The sequence below is a fragment of the Lepidochelys kempii genome, chromosome 2 (genome assembly GCF_965140285.1).
Source record: "Lepidochelys kempii isolate rLepKem1 chromosome 2, rLepKem1.hap1, whole genome shotgun sequence".
Classification (NCBI taxonomy): domain Eukaryota; kingdom Metazoa; phylum Chordata; order Testudines; family Cheloniidae; genus Lepidochelys; species Lepidochelys kempii.
In genome coordinates, this window is record NC_136381.1 from 85,358,650 (window position 1) to 85,373,478 (window position 14,829).

At 45.6% G+C, this 14,829-nt stretch overlaps 1 protein-coding gene across 1 annotated transcript in view; it reads right to left on the reverse strand.

Annotated features, from left to right (window-relative positions):
• MYOM1 (myomesin 1) overlaps positions 1–14,283 on the reverse strand; it is a 99,813-nt gene extending 85,530 nt beyond the window's left edge. The window contains exons 1-2 of the mRNA XM_073331468.2: positions 14,034–14,283; positions 13,775–13,892 (exon numbers count right to left, since the gene is read on the reverse strand). Coding sequence (XP_073187569.1) covers positions 13,775–13,892; positions 14,034–14,283 — 368 coding nt within the window. The remainder of the gene's footprint in view (positions 1–13,774; positions 13,893–14,033) is intronic.
• Between the last annotated feature and the right edge of the window lie 546 nt (positions 14,284–14,829).

The window sequence follows — 14,829 nt, forward strand, 5'->3', positions numbered from 1 at the left end:
CCCGTATTCATACACACAAAGTGGATTTATTGCATGAAATCACTCTCTGCAGCAGAAAAGCCCAAAGAGGGCTAAGAGTGGGGAGAAAAATTCCCTTCATAGATGTTTCCCAATACCATTACCGCAGATCAGAGACATTTAGGGGATGGTTTCTGCTCCACTAGGCCCCATACCCTGTGGCAATATGGTTCCTTCAGGAGCTGTAGTGGCATTGACTGGATTTGCTTGCACTGCTGAGCAGCTGCCACAGAGCAAATCCATTAGAAACGCCAAGCTTTATAACCTTCTGCACCAAAATCCAGGCATAAACAGAGTGTACCAACAGTCTAGACAAAGCAACACAGAGCATGAGAGAGAGTGAAACAAGATATGCAGTAGTATAATGTTAGATAATGTACTCATCTTTAGGATTTGTGGATGATAGAATATGAGCATTGCAGCCAACCACAAATGCACTGTGACAAGTCATCAAACAAGTGGTAAAAATATTACATCAAACCCAAAGCATGTTAGTTACTGTTCATAAATGAGCGCTGCTCAAAAGGAAAACTAAGTTCTTTACCCACCCAAAAGTCTTATTCATGTATTATTTAAAAATGGTACAAAACAGGCATCTTGAATTTGAACCCTTTCAAATTTCCTGGGATTCAGATTTGAAAACCTGGACCTGAACCTGCCTTTTGATTCCTGGTTGTTTCCAAATCTAGAAAGACCAATTTTGAATTCTCATTTAGATTTAACTGAAACATAAGGGAGCATCTGTTTTCATTAGATGTCAGGCCCAAAGTGGTGGAAATCTCAGTTCACTCAATTTTTCAGCACCATTAAATCCAACCCAGGCCTTTTCCACTCTTGATTCTTCCTGAACCACAAACCCAGAACCGTAGTGTGATGGGGAGTTGGCCCAACACTGGCCTCAAAGAAGTTAATAGAGTTCTAGGAAGGCTGTGCAGGAGGCAGCCAATTAGAGAGGGGCTGAAAGGAACATCCATTCAGGGCCTGGCAGACTCATATAAGAAGAGCTGCAGGGCAGAGCAGTCAGTTACTCCCTGGAGCTTAAGAAGGAGGACTGGGTGCCTGGCAAGGAGAAAGAAGCTAGCACCCTGGACAGAACAGTGCTGCTAGCAGGGACCTGGGGAGCTAGAGAGAGCTCCTGGCTGGCTGCTGGGATTTGCAGTTAGAGGCCCTGAGACAAGGACAAAAAGGGTGCTTCGGCCACGGGAAAGTGGCCAGACCATTGGCTGCAGTTGCCACTGTGAAAATGGCAGGACAGTTGGACTGCAGCACTTACCCATGGAATGGGGGAGCACAGATTTTGACACGGCCAGAGGGCTGAGTAATGAAGAGGATGCCGCAGTCCGTGGAGTGACATGGGTCCAGAAGCAGGTGACAGCAAGCAAGGCACCTTCTGTAGAGGGTGTACCAACCTGCGGAGCTAATCCCCAAGACAGCCAGCAGGAGGTGCCAGCATGGCGAGTGGAGTCCTGTCACACCTAACTTAAACCTAACCTTGATTCAGAACTGAACCTCACTTCCTTGGCTCATGTCTGGTTCCAGTCAATTTTTTTCTCAAATCAGACTGTGCACCAGACTACAAGCCAGACTATACACCCACACAAGGAATTCAGGAGGGGGGAGCATAAAGAGCCCTCTTACTTCCCTGTGCAGGTTATTCACATCACATGTCACAATGCTGTTGGGAGAAAAAGCATCAAGGGGCTGTTACTCCTCTTCCCATAAAGTGAGTGGGGATGGTCCTTGGTGGAGCCTTGGTGTAGAAGGGAAAGTAATGTAACACATATATAACAGTATAAAAAGGCTCACAAAAGGCTTTAGCGCTATAGTAAAAATACAGGGCCCACTCATCTATGGCTCAAAGCACTTTGCCAAATGGAGTACAGTGATTGTCAGATAGGCAGAAAAAAAACCCAACATATGAAGAATGAATAAAATAAATTTATATTTAAAAGGGGGGGAAATTACCTGTATTTGAGACTACCACTGTTCTTCCTTTTGCTTTACTTATGATTTCTTTTTCCAAGTGTCTTTGTCTTCCCTAACTGTAACTCTCTAAAATAAAATGAGTTTGCAAAGATAAAATAAATTGCATACTCCATTTCCTATCAAGTGACCTAAGTGTGCTTTGAAATATTTGCAGCTGAATATCCCCTCTTATTTTCTCTACAACTGGTATTACTGAAAAGGACAGTTCCATTCCTGCAGGCCCCTCAGGTACTGCAGATTCACGTCGGGAACTTCCACTACAATGTGTAGTCCTGGCCAGCAGGAATGGACCTGAGAGTTTCATTGAGAGCCATTGCATATGATAAAAATATCACACATACCCCTGCTCTGCCTTAAATTTCTCGCTCACTGCCTTTGACTAAATCTACTGAGCTGAATCCCCCGGGAGAGCTACCTCCTACAGTCTCTTTTGCGAAAGGTAGCATTCAGTGTAGTGGTAGCTATGCCAGTCCCAGGATATTAGAGACAAGATGGGTGAGGAGTATCTTTCACTGGTTGGTCCAATATCTCATGCACCTTGTCTCTCTTTTGCTACAGAAAGCTGTGATTATTCCCTGTATCCTTTTGACCAGACTATGGTCTGCCCCTGTGAGAATCAGAAAAGCACTGGAGCCGTCACCTTTCTTGTGCCCCCTGTCTAAGGGCCAGCTACAGTTGCAGTCCCTGTGCTCTCTGGAGTGCAGAAACTGCTCCCTGATGAAGTGTTTCTTGTGCCAGATAAGAGACACCACTCTATTGTAGAGAATACCAGTGTGATTCCTTAGTCCAGCTGCTGGACTCACACTGACCCTATAAGTCTTTCTGGCTTTTGTTATTCACAGACTAACTACTTTAACAATCTGCACTTCCTAAACCTGGCCTGGAGTAAACAGTCATAGAAAGACTGACTGTCGTGCATGCGCTAGGGGTGCCTGCCACCCCAAAGTGGCTCCTCACAATGCCTCCTTTTGCTCCACTTGGAGCAGTGCAGCTCTTCACCTTCCCCAGCACAGGCCTGTTCCTGTGGGATCTAGTCTGTCCCTTTACAGTATTGAAAAGCTTCAAACAGCAAAGGAACTGTACTGAAGAGCTGAATAAACATGTTTCAGGTTTCACTGAGGCTTTCTGGGCAAGAAAACCCAGAACTGGACTTCATTTTCTTTCCTAATCTTCATATCGTTAACTTCCATGCAAAGTGGGCTATATGAAGGACTAACACAGGAGCACATTCAAATTGAGTTGTTTATATAAGAAGACAAATCTGGTATCACTGCACCTCCTGGTGCCTTTTTGGTTATTCACAATCCTTCTAGTGCTCTATAAGAAGTAAATTCTGTCTATAGTCGCCATTTAGCTGGCCTAAGAAAGAGGCCTGTACTGTCTTAAAAACAGATTCCAAAAATCTTGCCCTTTCTTTCAATAAGTTGTGACCAAAGCTTTTACTTGATACGTGCAACAGAATCTCCCTGGAGGAGAACCTAGAGGACCAACATTGCTCTCTGATTTCACAGAGGAACACTACCGTGACCTTTGAATAGCTCTCAGCCTAATGTGATCTCCCAAACTAATATATGTATATTTTACCCAGGTCAGACGCTATCTGTAGTCCATTATCAGGGTTGTGACCTGAGTATACTGTCCTCATTTCCGGATATAGTTTTCAAAATTTTCAGTGTGTTTATAATATTAATTCCTGTGTTTCTCAGTTGCTCAGATTCACTGAATTTACCAGTGAAATGGGAGCAGAACTAGAGCTGTCCCTAAAGATGTAAACCCAGATGTAATCCTGTATGGATGTAAAAACAGGATGTGAACTTTTATCCCGTTCTCTCATAATAGAAGCCCAATACGAGATCATTGCATAGTGCCTTTGTACCCCAAGCTGTGGCTTTACTTTGGTATCTTTCCCCCAGGTAAATGTAAATCTATCCTATGTGATTTGTCTTGTCATTGTTTCTGGGCTTGTAGGGGCAGATTTTCCATTCCACCCAAGTGAAGCCTGGGTACAATAGTGGTCAGAAAGCTCAGGTAACTGACTGCAGCTCCCTGATCCTAAGTCACCAGCCCCAACACAAGTTAGAGCAGGGGAGCAACTCTAACTTGACCTTACACCAGTGGAGAATCAGACACCCTATCCCTAGCATGCCCCCAGAACACCCCTTCCCTCCCCTTATACCAAGGGTGGGGAGCGCATCTGGTATAGGAGATAGCAGAGCCACCTCTGCTAGCAGAGTTCCCCTGTGCAAGGGAAATTCTTCTTGGGCCATCTCCAGCCTCTTTTAAGTCATAGAATCATAGAATACCAGACTTGGAAGGGACCTCAGGAGGTCATCTAGCTCAACCCCCTGCTCAAAGCAGGACCAATCCCCAACTAAATCATCCCAGCCAGGGCTTTGTCAAGCCTGACCTTAAAAACCTCTAAGGAAGGAGATTCCACCACCTCCCTAGATAACCCATTCCAGTGCTTCACCGCCCTCCGAGTGAAAAAGTTTTTCCTAATATCCAACCTAAACCTCCCCCACTGCAACTTGAGACCATTACTCCTCATTCTGTCATCTGCTACCACTGAGAACAGCCTAGATCAGTGGTTCCCAAACTTTAACAACCTGTGAACCCCCTCCTAAAAATGAATATTTCCAGGCATTTTCTCCTCTACCTGAGTATAAATTATAAAACCAGTGATCTTGAAAATATAAAATTTGTTTTTATGACATGCTTATTACACACTATTTATTATTTATCATTACAGTATTTTTATTACGTTATGAAAACGGCAACACTCTTCCAAGATCTCACTTTCGTAGCTTATATCACTTTGAATAAGCCTGTTATAAGACCAGGCTCCTATGTTTCATCAAGGAGTATTAGATGTGAAACAGCATGAAGGTATTTAAGAAGCCAGCTCAAAGAGTTCCTCCTACACAAGCATTCAGGTCTTGAGCAGTCCAGTACAACAAAACTTAAACTTGTTCTTCATCATAATTTTTAAAATACTAGCTGCCTATTTAATTTTAAAAACAGCAAAAAATATCTACCTCCCTTTCTTATAAGAAGTCTTGAAGTTTAAAACTCCTCAGTGTGCTAGATATGCTTGCTTTGATCTGCTTAGCTCTTGGAAATCCAGGGGCTCCGGGCTGCTGGCCCCGTGCTGCCTGATGTCACTAGGGACCGCTCTGTCCACCATTAAGGAATTTTTCCCCGAGAACCCCCTGTAACATTTCTCGAACACCAGTTTGGGAACCACTGGCCTAGATCCATCCTCTTTGGACCCCCCTTTCAGGTAGTCGAAAGCAGCTATCAAATCCCCACTCATTCTTCTCTTCTGCAGACTAAATAATCCCAGTTCCCTCAGCCTCTCCTCATAAATCATGTGCTCCAGCCCCCTAATCATTTTTGTTCCCCTCCACTGGACTCTTTCCAATTTTTCCACATCCTTCTTGTAGTGTGGGGCCCAAAACTGGACACAGTACTCCAGATGAGGCCTTGCCAATGCCTAATAGAGGGGAATGATCACATCCCTCAATCTGCTGGCAATGCTCCTACTTATACAGCCCAAAATGCCCTTAGCCTTCTTGGCAACAAGGGCACACTGTTGACTCATATCCAGCTTCTTGTCCACCATAACCCTGAGGTCCTTTTCTGCAGAACTGCTGCTTAGCTGCTCGGTCCCTAGTCTGTAGCAGTGCATGGGATTCTTTTGTCCTAAGTGCAGGACTCTGCACTTGTCCTTGTTGAACCTCATCAGATTTCTTTTGGCCCAATCCTCTGATTTGTCTAGGTCCCTCTGTATCCTATCCTTACCCTCCAGTGTATCTACCACTCTTCCCAGTTTAGTGTCATCTGTGAACTTGCTGCGGGTGCAATCCACACCATCCTCCAGATCATAAATGAGATATTGTACAAAACTGGCACCAGGACCCACCCTTGGGGCACTCCGCTTGATACCGGCTGCCAGCTAGACATGGAGCCATTGATCACTACCCATTGAGCCCGATGATCTAGCCAGTGTTCTAGCCACCTTATAGTCATTCGTCCAGCCCATGCTTCTTTAACTTGCTGGCAAGAATACTGTGGGAGACCATGTCAAAAGCTTTGCTAAAGTTAAGGAATAACACATCCACTGTTTTCCTCTCATCCACCGAACCCGTTATCTCATCATAGAAGGCAATTAGGTTAGTCAGGCATGACTTGCCCTTCGTGAATCCATGCTGACTGTTCCTGATCACTTTCCTCTCCTCTAAGTGCTTCAAAATTGATTCCTTGAGGACCTGCTTCATGATTCTTCCAGGGACTGAGGTGAGGCTGACTGGCCTGTAGTTCCCAGGATCCTCCTTCTTCCCTTTTTTAAAGATGGGCGCTACATTAGCCTTTTTCCAGTCATCCCGGACCTCCCCCAATCGCCATGAGTTTTCAAAGATAATGGCCAATGGCTCTACAATCACATCTGCCAACTCTTTTAGCACCCTTGGATGCAGTGCATCCGGCCCCACTGACTTGTGCTCGTCCAGCTTCTCTAAATAGTCCTGAACCACTTCTTTCTCTACAGAGGGCTGGTCACCTCCTCCTCATGCTGTGCTGCCCAGTACAGTAGTCTGGGAGCTGACTTTGTTCGTGAATACAGAGGCAAAAAAAGCATTGAGTACATTAGCTTTTTCCACATCCTCTGTCTCTAGGTTGCCTCCCCCATTCAGTAAGGGGCCCACACTTTCCTTGACTTTCTTCTTGTTGCTAACATACCTGAAGAAACCCTTCTTGTTACTCTTAACATCTCTTGCTAGCTGCAACTCCAAGTGTGATTTGGCCTTCCTGATCTCACTTCTGCATGCCTGAGCGATATTTCTATAATCCTCCCTAGTCATTTGTCCAGTCTTCCACTTCTTGGAAGCTTCTTTTTTGTGTTTAAGATCAGCAAGGATTTCACTGTTAAGCCAAGCTGGTCGCCTGCCATATTTACTATTCTTTCTCCACATTGGAATGGCTTGTTCCTGCAACCTCAATAAGGATTCTTGAAAATGCAGCCAGCTCTCCTGGACCCCTTTCCCCCTCATGCTATTCTCTCAGGGGATCCTGCCCATCGGTTCCCTGAGGGAGTCAAGGTCGTCCACTTTGCAGTGTTTAAATTTACATGGAGCAAAGAGGACATAGGCTAGAAAGCTGGCTGTAGACTTAAAAAAAAAAAAAAAAAAGTGAAACCTTGTCAGATACATGCGAGAGCCAAACTCCTCCAGATGGGTGAGAAGCACTCGTTTCATTATATTTAGTTTAACTTCTTGACACATCCATCATGCGGCCAAGCCACATTGCTGGTCAGTGGCTATATTGTTTGCACACACTGCGCGCATCAGCAACAGTTTAAGAGGGAAATGCTTTCACGAAAACATTTTCTGGCTCTGCCTGTCACTTTTTTAAGCTAGCTCTTTTTAATCCTCACCAATAATAAGCTAATAGATGGGGGCAGTGCCAATAGAGATTTCAGGATTACTCATTATCTTCTTGTGTTTCTCACAGATACTAATGCATATTAGTTACTCAACTCTGCACTGATCCTAGCTTCATTACTTTGCTGATGACAACATTTATTTGTTGTTGGCAGAAGCATTAATTGCACTGACTGAAGAAAACACCCTGTTTTTCTGTTTGTTTGGTTTGTCTCAGTCATGTCCTTATGATCACAATTTTTCTGCAAATAAGTGAACATGTTTTAAGCTCAAGCCTTGCCAAATATTTTGTATTTTCTCTTTAAGTAAATCTCTGACCCATGCTGTGGTGAATAACCAGCCTACAGCACAACTTCCTTTGCACTGGATTATTAGCTGCTGTCAGCAAAAAATGTTGTCAGCCATGAAGAATACACATGAAAAACCACTGAAATCTTTCACACAAATTTGAATGATTAATCCTTCAATGTAAGAAAATAAGTGGGATTAGTCTAGCTCTGCCATTGTACAGATGTAAGGGGCAGAGCTGGTGGTGATGCCTATCGGTAAAGTTGCCTAACACTTTCCATTCTAAACCTTGGATTTTAGTTGCTTATAATTCAGACAAGCTGTAATAATTAAGGCTGAAATTCTCCATACTTGCTCCCTGCCTGAGGCTGAATATCTTTGGATAGTTTCAATGAAAATGATTCAATCATTTCCAAAAACGATGCTAACAAACAACTGGCAGTTCTTCCAATGTTAATTTTTTCCTCTTCATTTCTTCAAAGAGCTCTAGTACGTCCATGCTTTGGATCAAGGAAATGTAATTTGGTGGTGTTTGAGGTGTTACCCGGGTGTCAGGGAGATGCTTTTTTTTTTTTGGTCCCCCTGAAAATCTACCCAGATTTGACTGAGTTAAAAGAGTAACTTACTGCGCTCTGTGTGATCAGGCGTAGGGGTGGAGACAAGAGTTCAGCCAACCAGTTACAGTTGGATCCAGGGTGGGCAGAGTATAGGAAATGAAGGTCAGTACTGGAGGGACAGAAGCCAAATGACAGTGCTGAAGGGTAAACCAGAGTCATAAGCCAAAGGCGGAGCCAGGGATCAGTATTGGAAACAGAAGCCAAATGCCAGAACCAAAAGGTCAACCAGAGTTATAAATCAGAGGCAGAGCCAGGGAACAAAGCTCTAAGTCTGAAGGGAGCAGGAACTGTAAGCAGGCTGGAGCAGGGACTGGAACAAGGGCAAGCAGAGCTGTGCGTGTGGTACTCATCGAGCAGCCACTGAGCTGCTGTGGGGTCAGGGTGGAGGCAGGCTTATAAACAGGACTACCAATCCAACAGCCAGTCAAGAGTTGTGGCCATTCTATCCGTTCCATGGCATTAGAACATAAGAATGGCTCCAGAGGTCCCAGGTTCAATCCCGCCCACTGACAACCAGGGTCTGTCAGCGTTACAAGTGGGGGCTTGGAGTTATTGAATGAGGATCTTTATTGCATGACCTAAAAGCCACATGACTCTTAGCCAAGGCTGTAGCAGACTCATGAATCACTAGCTGGACTAGGTGCCACTAGAGGAGAACAGAGCACCACACCAAGCAGGTATGGGTTACATACTTCCTCTAGCTGGGGAAGCGAGTCCTGAGTCTCAGAAACTTCCTCAGTGGGCCTAGTCATCATGCATGGGTTCTGGAGCAGGTGCATTGTTGAGGGGTGGAAGGCCTGGGTGTTGTCAGGGCCCACGGGGCTGGGCCACGTTCGCGGCACTGCTCAGGAAGGCAGCTGTCAATTCTGATACATAGGTTGATCAAGTTGTGAGACGGGATGGCAGCTCAACCCACATCAGTGCATCCTTTATATCATGGTTCAGCCCAATCTGAAATGGATGACGCTGCGCAGTCTCATTCCACATGGTGTTCATGGAAAGGCGGTGGAATTTGGCAGCATATTGGCGGCTGATTGACGCCCTTATTGAAGTGCTTGTGGCACAGCTTCAGCAGTTTGGGAGTGGTGGGGGGGTCACTGAAGAGAACCAACGTGGCCTGAATGAACGGCTCCAACTGACTCCAAGGATGGGGCTGTACTGTTCCAAGAGTGGGGAGGTCCAGGACAGGGTTTCCCCAGGGAGCAGACTAATGATGAGCCCTACTCAGGCCTGCTCTGTGGGGAACAGTTGGGGGTGTAACAAGAAGAGGAACCTGAATTGATAGGAAACCTCAAAACCGACTACAGTCACCACTAAACTGGTCTGGGAGTGGGGCCTTCAGCTCCTGGTGGGCAAGAGCCAGGGTTGCTAGTGAAGCCTCTTGAGCTTGTAGGGCTGCATTGTGCACGTTCTGTATGCCCCCCCCTCCCACCAGTTCTGCCAGGGAAAAACTGGCCTGAGTGGGGTCCATGCCAGTGATGTGGGTCCCTAGCCTTTGTATTGGGGCTGCTCAAACTATAGCTGACTGGGCCATGGGTGGTCAGGCCTAGTGGTGGAAGCGAGAGTTCAGCCTACCAGTTAGAGCTGAGTCCAGGATGGGCAAAGTCCAGGAAACAGGCCAAGAGTCAGTACTGAAGGGACAGAAGCCAAATGCCAGAGCTGGGTAACCCAGAGGTGGAGCCAGGGTTCAGTACTGGACGGGCAAAAGCCGAATGCCGGAATGGAGGGTCAACCAGAGTTGTAAGTCATGGAGAGCTGGGGATTGAAGCCAGAAGTCTGAAGCCGGAGGGGAGCAGGGACTGGAACAAGGACAAGCACAGCTGCAGGCATGATATGCATTGAGGAGCTGCTGACCTGCTGGGCGGGCCAGGATTATAAGCAGGGCTTCTAAACCAGCAGCCAGGCGGGGCTGTGGCCACTGGCAGTTCCCAGGCAGTGCAGATTGGCTCATGGCTCTCTAGCAGTGAAGTTAGTCAGGGAGCAGGCCAGCAGTTGGTCCTAGCTGATCTGGTCCCTGTCAATAAGCCTCTGAAAATTGTCATTTCTCCATACTCAGCAGAGCTTGTTAGAAGCATGCTGCTAAAACTGACAAGCATTCCATCTACACTGAGCATGATCCAACCCCACAAAACTCTCTACAGTATATGCCAAATGCACTGAGAATGCTTTCCGCACCACTGAGCCTCCTACATCCGTAGTTTTCAGCCTGTGGTCTGTGGACCTCTGGGGGTCTGCAGTCTATGTTTAAGATTTCCAAAGGTGTCCGCATCTCCATTTGAAATTTGTTAGGGGGTCCGTAAATGAAAAAAGGTTAAAAACCACTGTCCTACATAACAGGCCATCTGAGGATCAGGTCAAATGTTGTGCAATCCACTCTGCATCTCAGCATACCTTTCCTGACACATCCCCTACACAAAGTGAGGAACACAGGTAGCATAGACTGTCTAGCAAGGAATCCTTGGCTGCCCAAGTAGTAATGCTTTCTGAACATGGGAACGTAACGGCCATCCTGGGTCAGATCAGTGGTCCATGTGGCCCAGTATCCTTGTCTTTCAACAGTGCCAGATGCTTCAGAGGGAATGAACCAGGGCAATTATCAAGTGATCCATCCCCTGTCATCCAATCCCAGCTTCTGGCAGTCAGAGATTTCGGGACACCCAGAGCCTTGGTTGCATTTCTGATCATCTTTTCTAATGGCCATTGATGAACCTATCCTCCATGAAACTTGTCTAATTCTTTTGTAGCCGAGTTATACTTTTGGCCCTCACAACTCCCTGGCAATAAGTTCCAGAAGTTGACTGTGTGTTGTGTGAAGAAGTACTTCCTTATATTTGTTTTAAACCTGCTGCCTGTTAATTTCATTGGGTGACCCCTGGTTCTTGTGTTATGTGAAGGGGTAAATAACACTTCCCTTATTTACTTTCTCCCACACCATTCATGATTTTACAGACCTCTATCATATCCCTACCTTAGTCATCTCTTTTTTAAGCTGAACAATCATAGTCTTTTTACTTTCTCCTTACATGGAAGTGATTTCATACCCCTAATCATTTTCATTGCCCTTCTCTGTACCTTTTCCAATTCTAATATGGCTGCTTTGTGCTACTGAGGCTGTGTAAAGAAGCCACAGGAGGGGTGAGAATCTGTGAGGAAAGACACATGAAGAGCCAGCAGCCCCACACCTCCTCCAGTGTGGCTGTACCATCCCCAGCCCCACCCCCTGCCCTTTCACAGAACTGCCTCTCCTCCAGCTCCATCTGTACAGCAGCAGTCCCACCAGAGGACAGGGCTGGGGCGGCAGGGCGGGGCGGACCTCGGGGCAGTACAGCCGCCAGAGGAGCTGCCGACATTCTGCTCCTTTCCCTGCTGCCCCCTCCCCCCTGTGGGGAAAGGAGCAGAACCCCCAGCCCCGCACCCCCAGCTCTGTCCACCAGTGGGGCTGCTGCTGTACAGAGGCAGACGCAGCTCCGTGGAAGGACAGGGGATGGGGATGGGTGTTCTGCTCCTTTCCCCACAGGGAGGGACAGCGGGGAAAGGAGCAGAACGATGGTAGCCCCTCTGGCGGGTGTACCGCCCCCAGCTCTGCACCGCCCCCGCCCCGCCCTGTCCTCTGGCATGGCTGCTGCTGTAGTATGAGGACAAAGGATGGAGCTGCAGCTCCGTGGAAGGGCAGGGGGTAGGGCTGGGGGTTCTGCTCCTTTCCCCGCTGCGGTTCCTGGGAGAACTGGGCTGGGGGCAGGGTGGGGAGGAGTCACATGGATGGTCACTTGGGGAGGTCACATGCCCCCCTTAGCTAGTGTTGTGTCCCCCCACACACACACTCCGTACCAGCAAGAGATGGATTTTACTTGCACCACTGAGTATGACACAAAAAGAAAAGGAGTACTTGTGGCACCTTAGAGACTAACAAATTTCACTTCATCGGATGCGTGAGCTATAGCTCACAAAAGCTTATGCTCAAATAAATTTGTTAGTCTCTAAGGTGCCAAAAGTACTCCTGTTCTTTTTGCGAATACAGACTAACACAGCCGCTACTCTGAAACCTGAGTATGACAGAGTATAATGAATCCAGTTTGGATAAAATAAGAACGGATGCAAGCATAACTTCATAAGAACGGCCATACTGAGTCAGACCGATGGTCCATCTAACCCAATATCCTGTCTTCTGACAGTGGTGGGTGCTGGATGCTTCAGATGGAATGAACAGAACAGGGCAATTATCCCATCAGCCAGTCCCCACTTCTGGCAGTGAGAGTCTTAAGGACACCCAGAGCATGGGGATGCATCCCTGACTATCTTGGCTGATAATCATTGATGGACCTATCTTCCATAAATTTAGCTCAAAATTCAAAGGCATATTTTTTGCCCAAGATAGGCTTAAGCTTCACAATTAAAATCTAGATTTGTATTTAGAATCCAGTGTCATTCATCAGCCTGTTATAAAAATGGGGGATATTTAAAAATTTCTGATCTAGATCCATATTTGGGTTAGGATTTGGGGGTTAGAATGGCTTTTGAAAGCTATTGGTAACTGATGTAAAATAAAACAGCCTGGAAGCCATGATAAAATATATGTCTTAAAATAAAAATGAAATCTGTTTACTCATATGAAAACTTCAGAATAACTGGAAACGTATTAAGGTTATGCTTCTGTAAGAAGATTGTTAAATGCATTAGGCCAAATTCATTATCTCTGGTGTAACTCTATTGACCTGAGTGTAGAATTCATCCCTGGTGTAACTCCACTGATATCAGAAGAGTTTCACCAAGGATGAATTTGGCCTAACAGATCAAATTCTCCTCTCAAGCACACTGGTGACTTTAATGAGTTTGAACTGATGTAATTGAGAGGAGATGTTTTCTGCTATGACTTGATGATCATTTCTTCTATTGCTAACTGGAGTACTAATCTTGCTTTAATACTACCCTAGCTGCTTTTATTATCACTGAGTTTCCTGAGGCCAGGAAATCTAGCACATTCCACTAATCTAATTGATTAGACAATGTTTTATTATATTATTTCAATGCCAATTATGACATGCTCTTCTTGCACCTGACAAAAACTTCATGTTGTTTCTGCTTTGAAAATACCAAACTTCTCAACCAATTTACAGTGTGACAAATTGAACATTAATATGAACTGTGCATATAATGTAAAAACACAGCCATTGCACCTAAGAAGAGCTATCTAGTTATCTATGTTCTTCTTATAGTGGGCCAGTCACCACAGTACTTCCAACAAGAGGACTAAATTTCTTCCACCTCCACAGAACTAACTGAAAGCAGTAAGTATGGAAAATATATTAACATTACAGTGTCTTCTCCTGTTGAAGTCAATGGGAGTGTTGACACGGATCTAAGGGGGACAGGTTTGGCAAACAGTTTTCCCCACCATTGCCCCCAAAATATGGCTGTGTTTTGTCCTACCCGTGACTGTAGGCTTCAGATCCAAGACTGTAGGCTGCAGAACTCTTACTCAGAGATTCAGATCCAAGACTATAGGCAGCAGACCTCTTACTGAGGGATTCTGATCCAAGACTATCAGCTGCAGACCTCCTACTGTGAGCTGCAGATTCATGATCATAGGCTGCAGACATCCTACTGAGGGATTCTGATCCAAGACTGTAGGCAGCAGACCTCCTACTGTGAGCTGCAGATTCATGATCATAGGCTGCAGATCCATGACTGTAGGCTGCAGACTCATGACCATAGGCTGCTGATCCGTGACTGTAGGCTGCAGACTCGTGACCATAGGCTGCTGCAGACCCATGGCGGTAGGCTGCAGATCCATGAGCATAGGCTGTAGACCCATGACTGTAGACAGCCGATTTACGCTTCTCCTCCTTTTGGTACTGGCTCAGAGTGGATTCCAGCTCTTTGTGGCGGTACGCACGGTCATAGTGTTGGTGATGTTTCTGGTAGAAAGGTAAAGCCATCATGGTGCCTCCTAACTCACTGTCCACTGCACTTTTCTGCCTGGAAATGCTAAGGTGTGCAACGTCTGAAAAAGAATAGATTAAACAGATGAAAACTCAAATCAGGGAAACCTCTGAATTAACAAATATAAAACCTAAAACTTTTCCTTAAGTCAAATCAATACACTTAGGATAATCTTCATACAATTTTCTTAGGGTTCAGGAAACTCACAAGTCATTCATAGGGTTCAGAAATCCTGTTCTGATCTGGAGTCAACCAAGTACTCCCCAGAACTAAATCAAACTATGAAAAAAGAATAGAGTTTCAATGTTGCTATGCTCACTGATACAATTAGCCAAACTGTCACAGCTACATTGTCCTGATAACAAAACTGATAATTTCAATGGCAAAGTCAACAGCATTGTAGAGTATTCTTTCAAAAGTTCTCAACTGTCATTAAATATCTGAGTGAAAACCTGTCCCACTAAAGTCAATAACAGTGTTGCTATTGACTTCACTGGGGCCAGAATTTCACCCCCATTTTCATTTTTACCTTCAAAATGTAG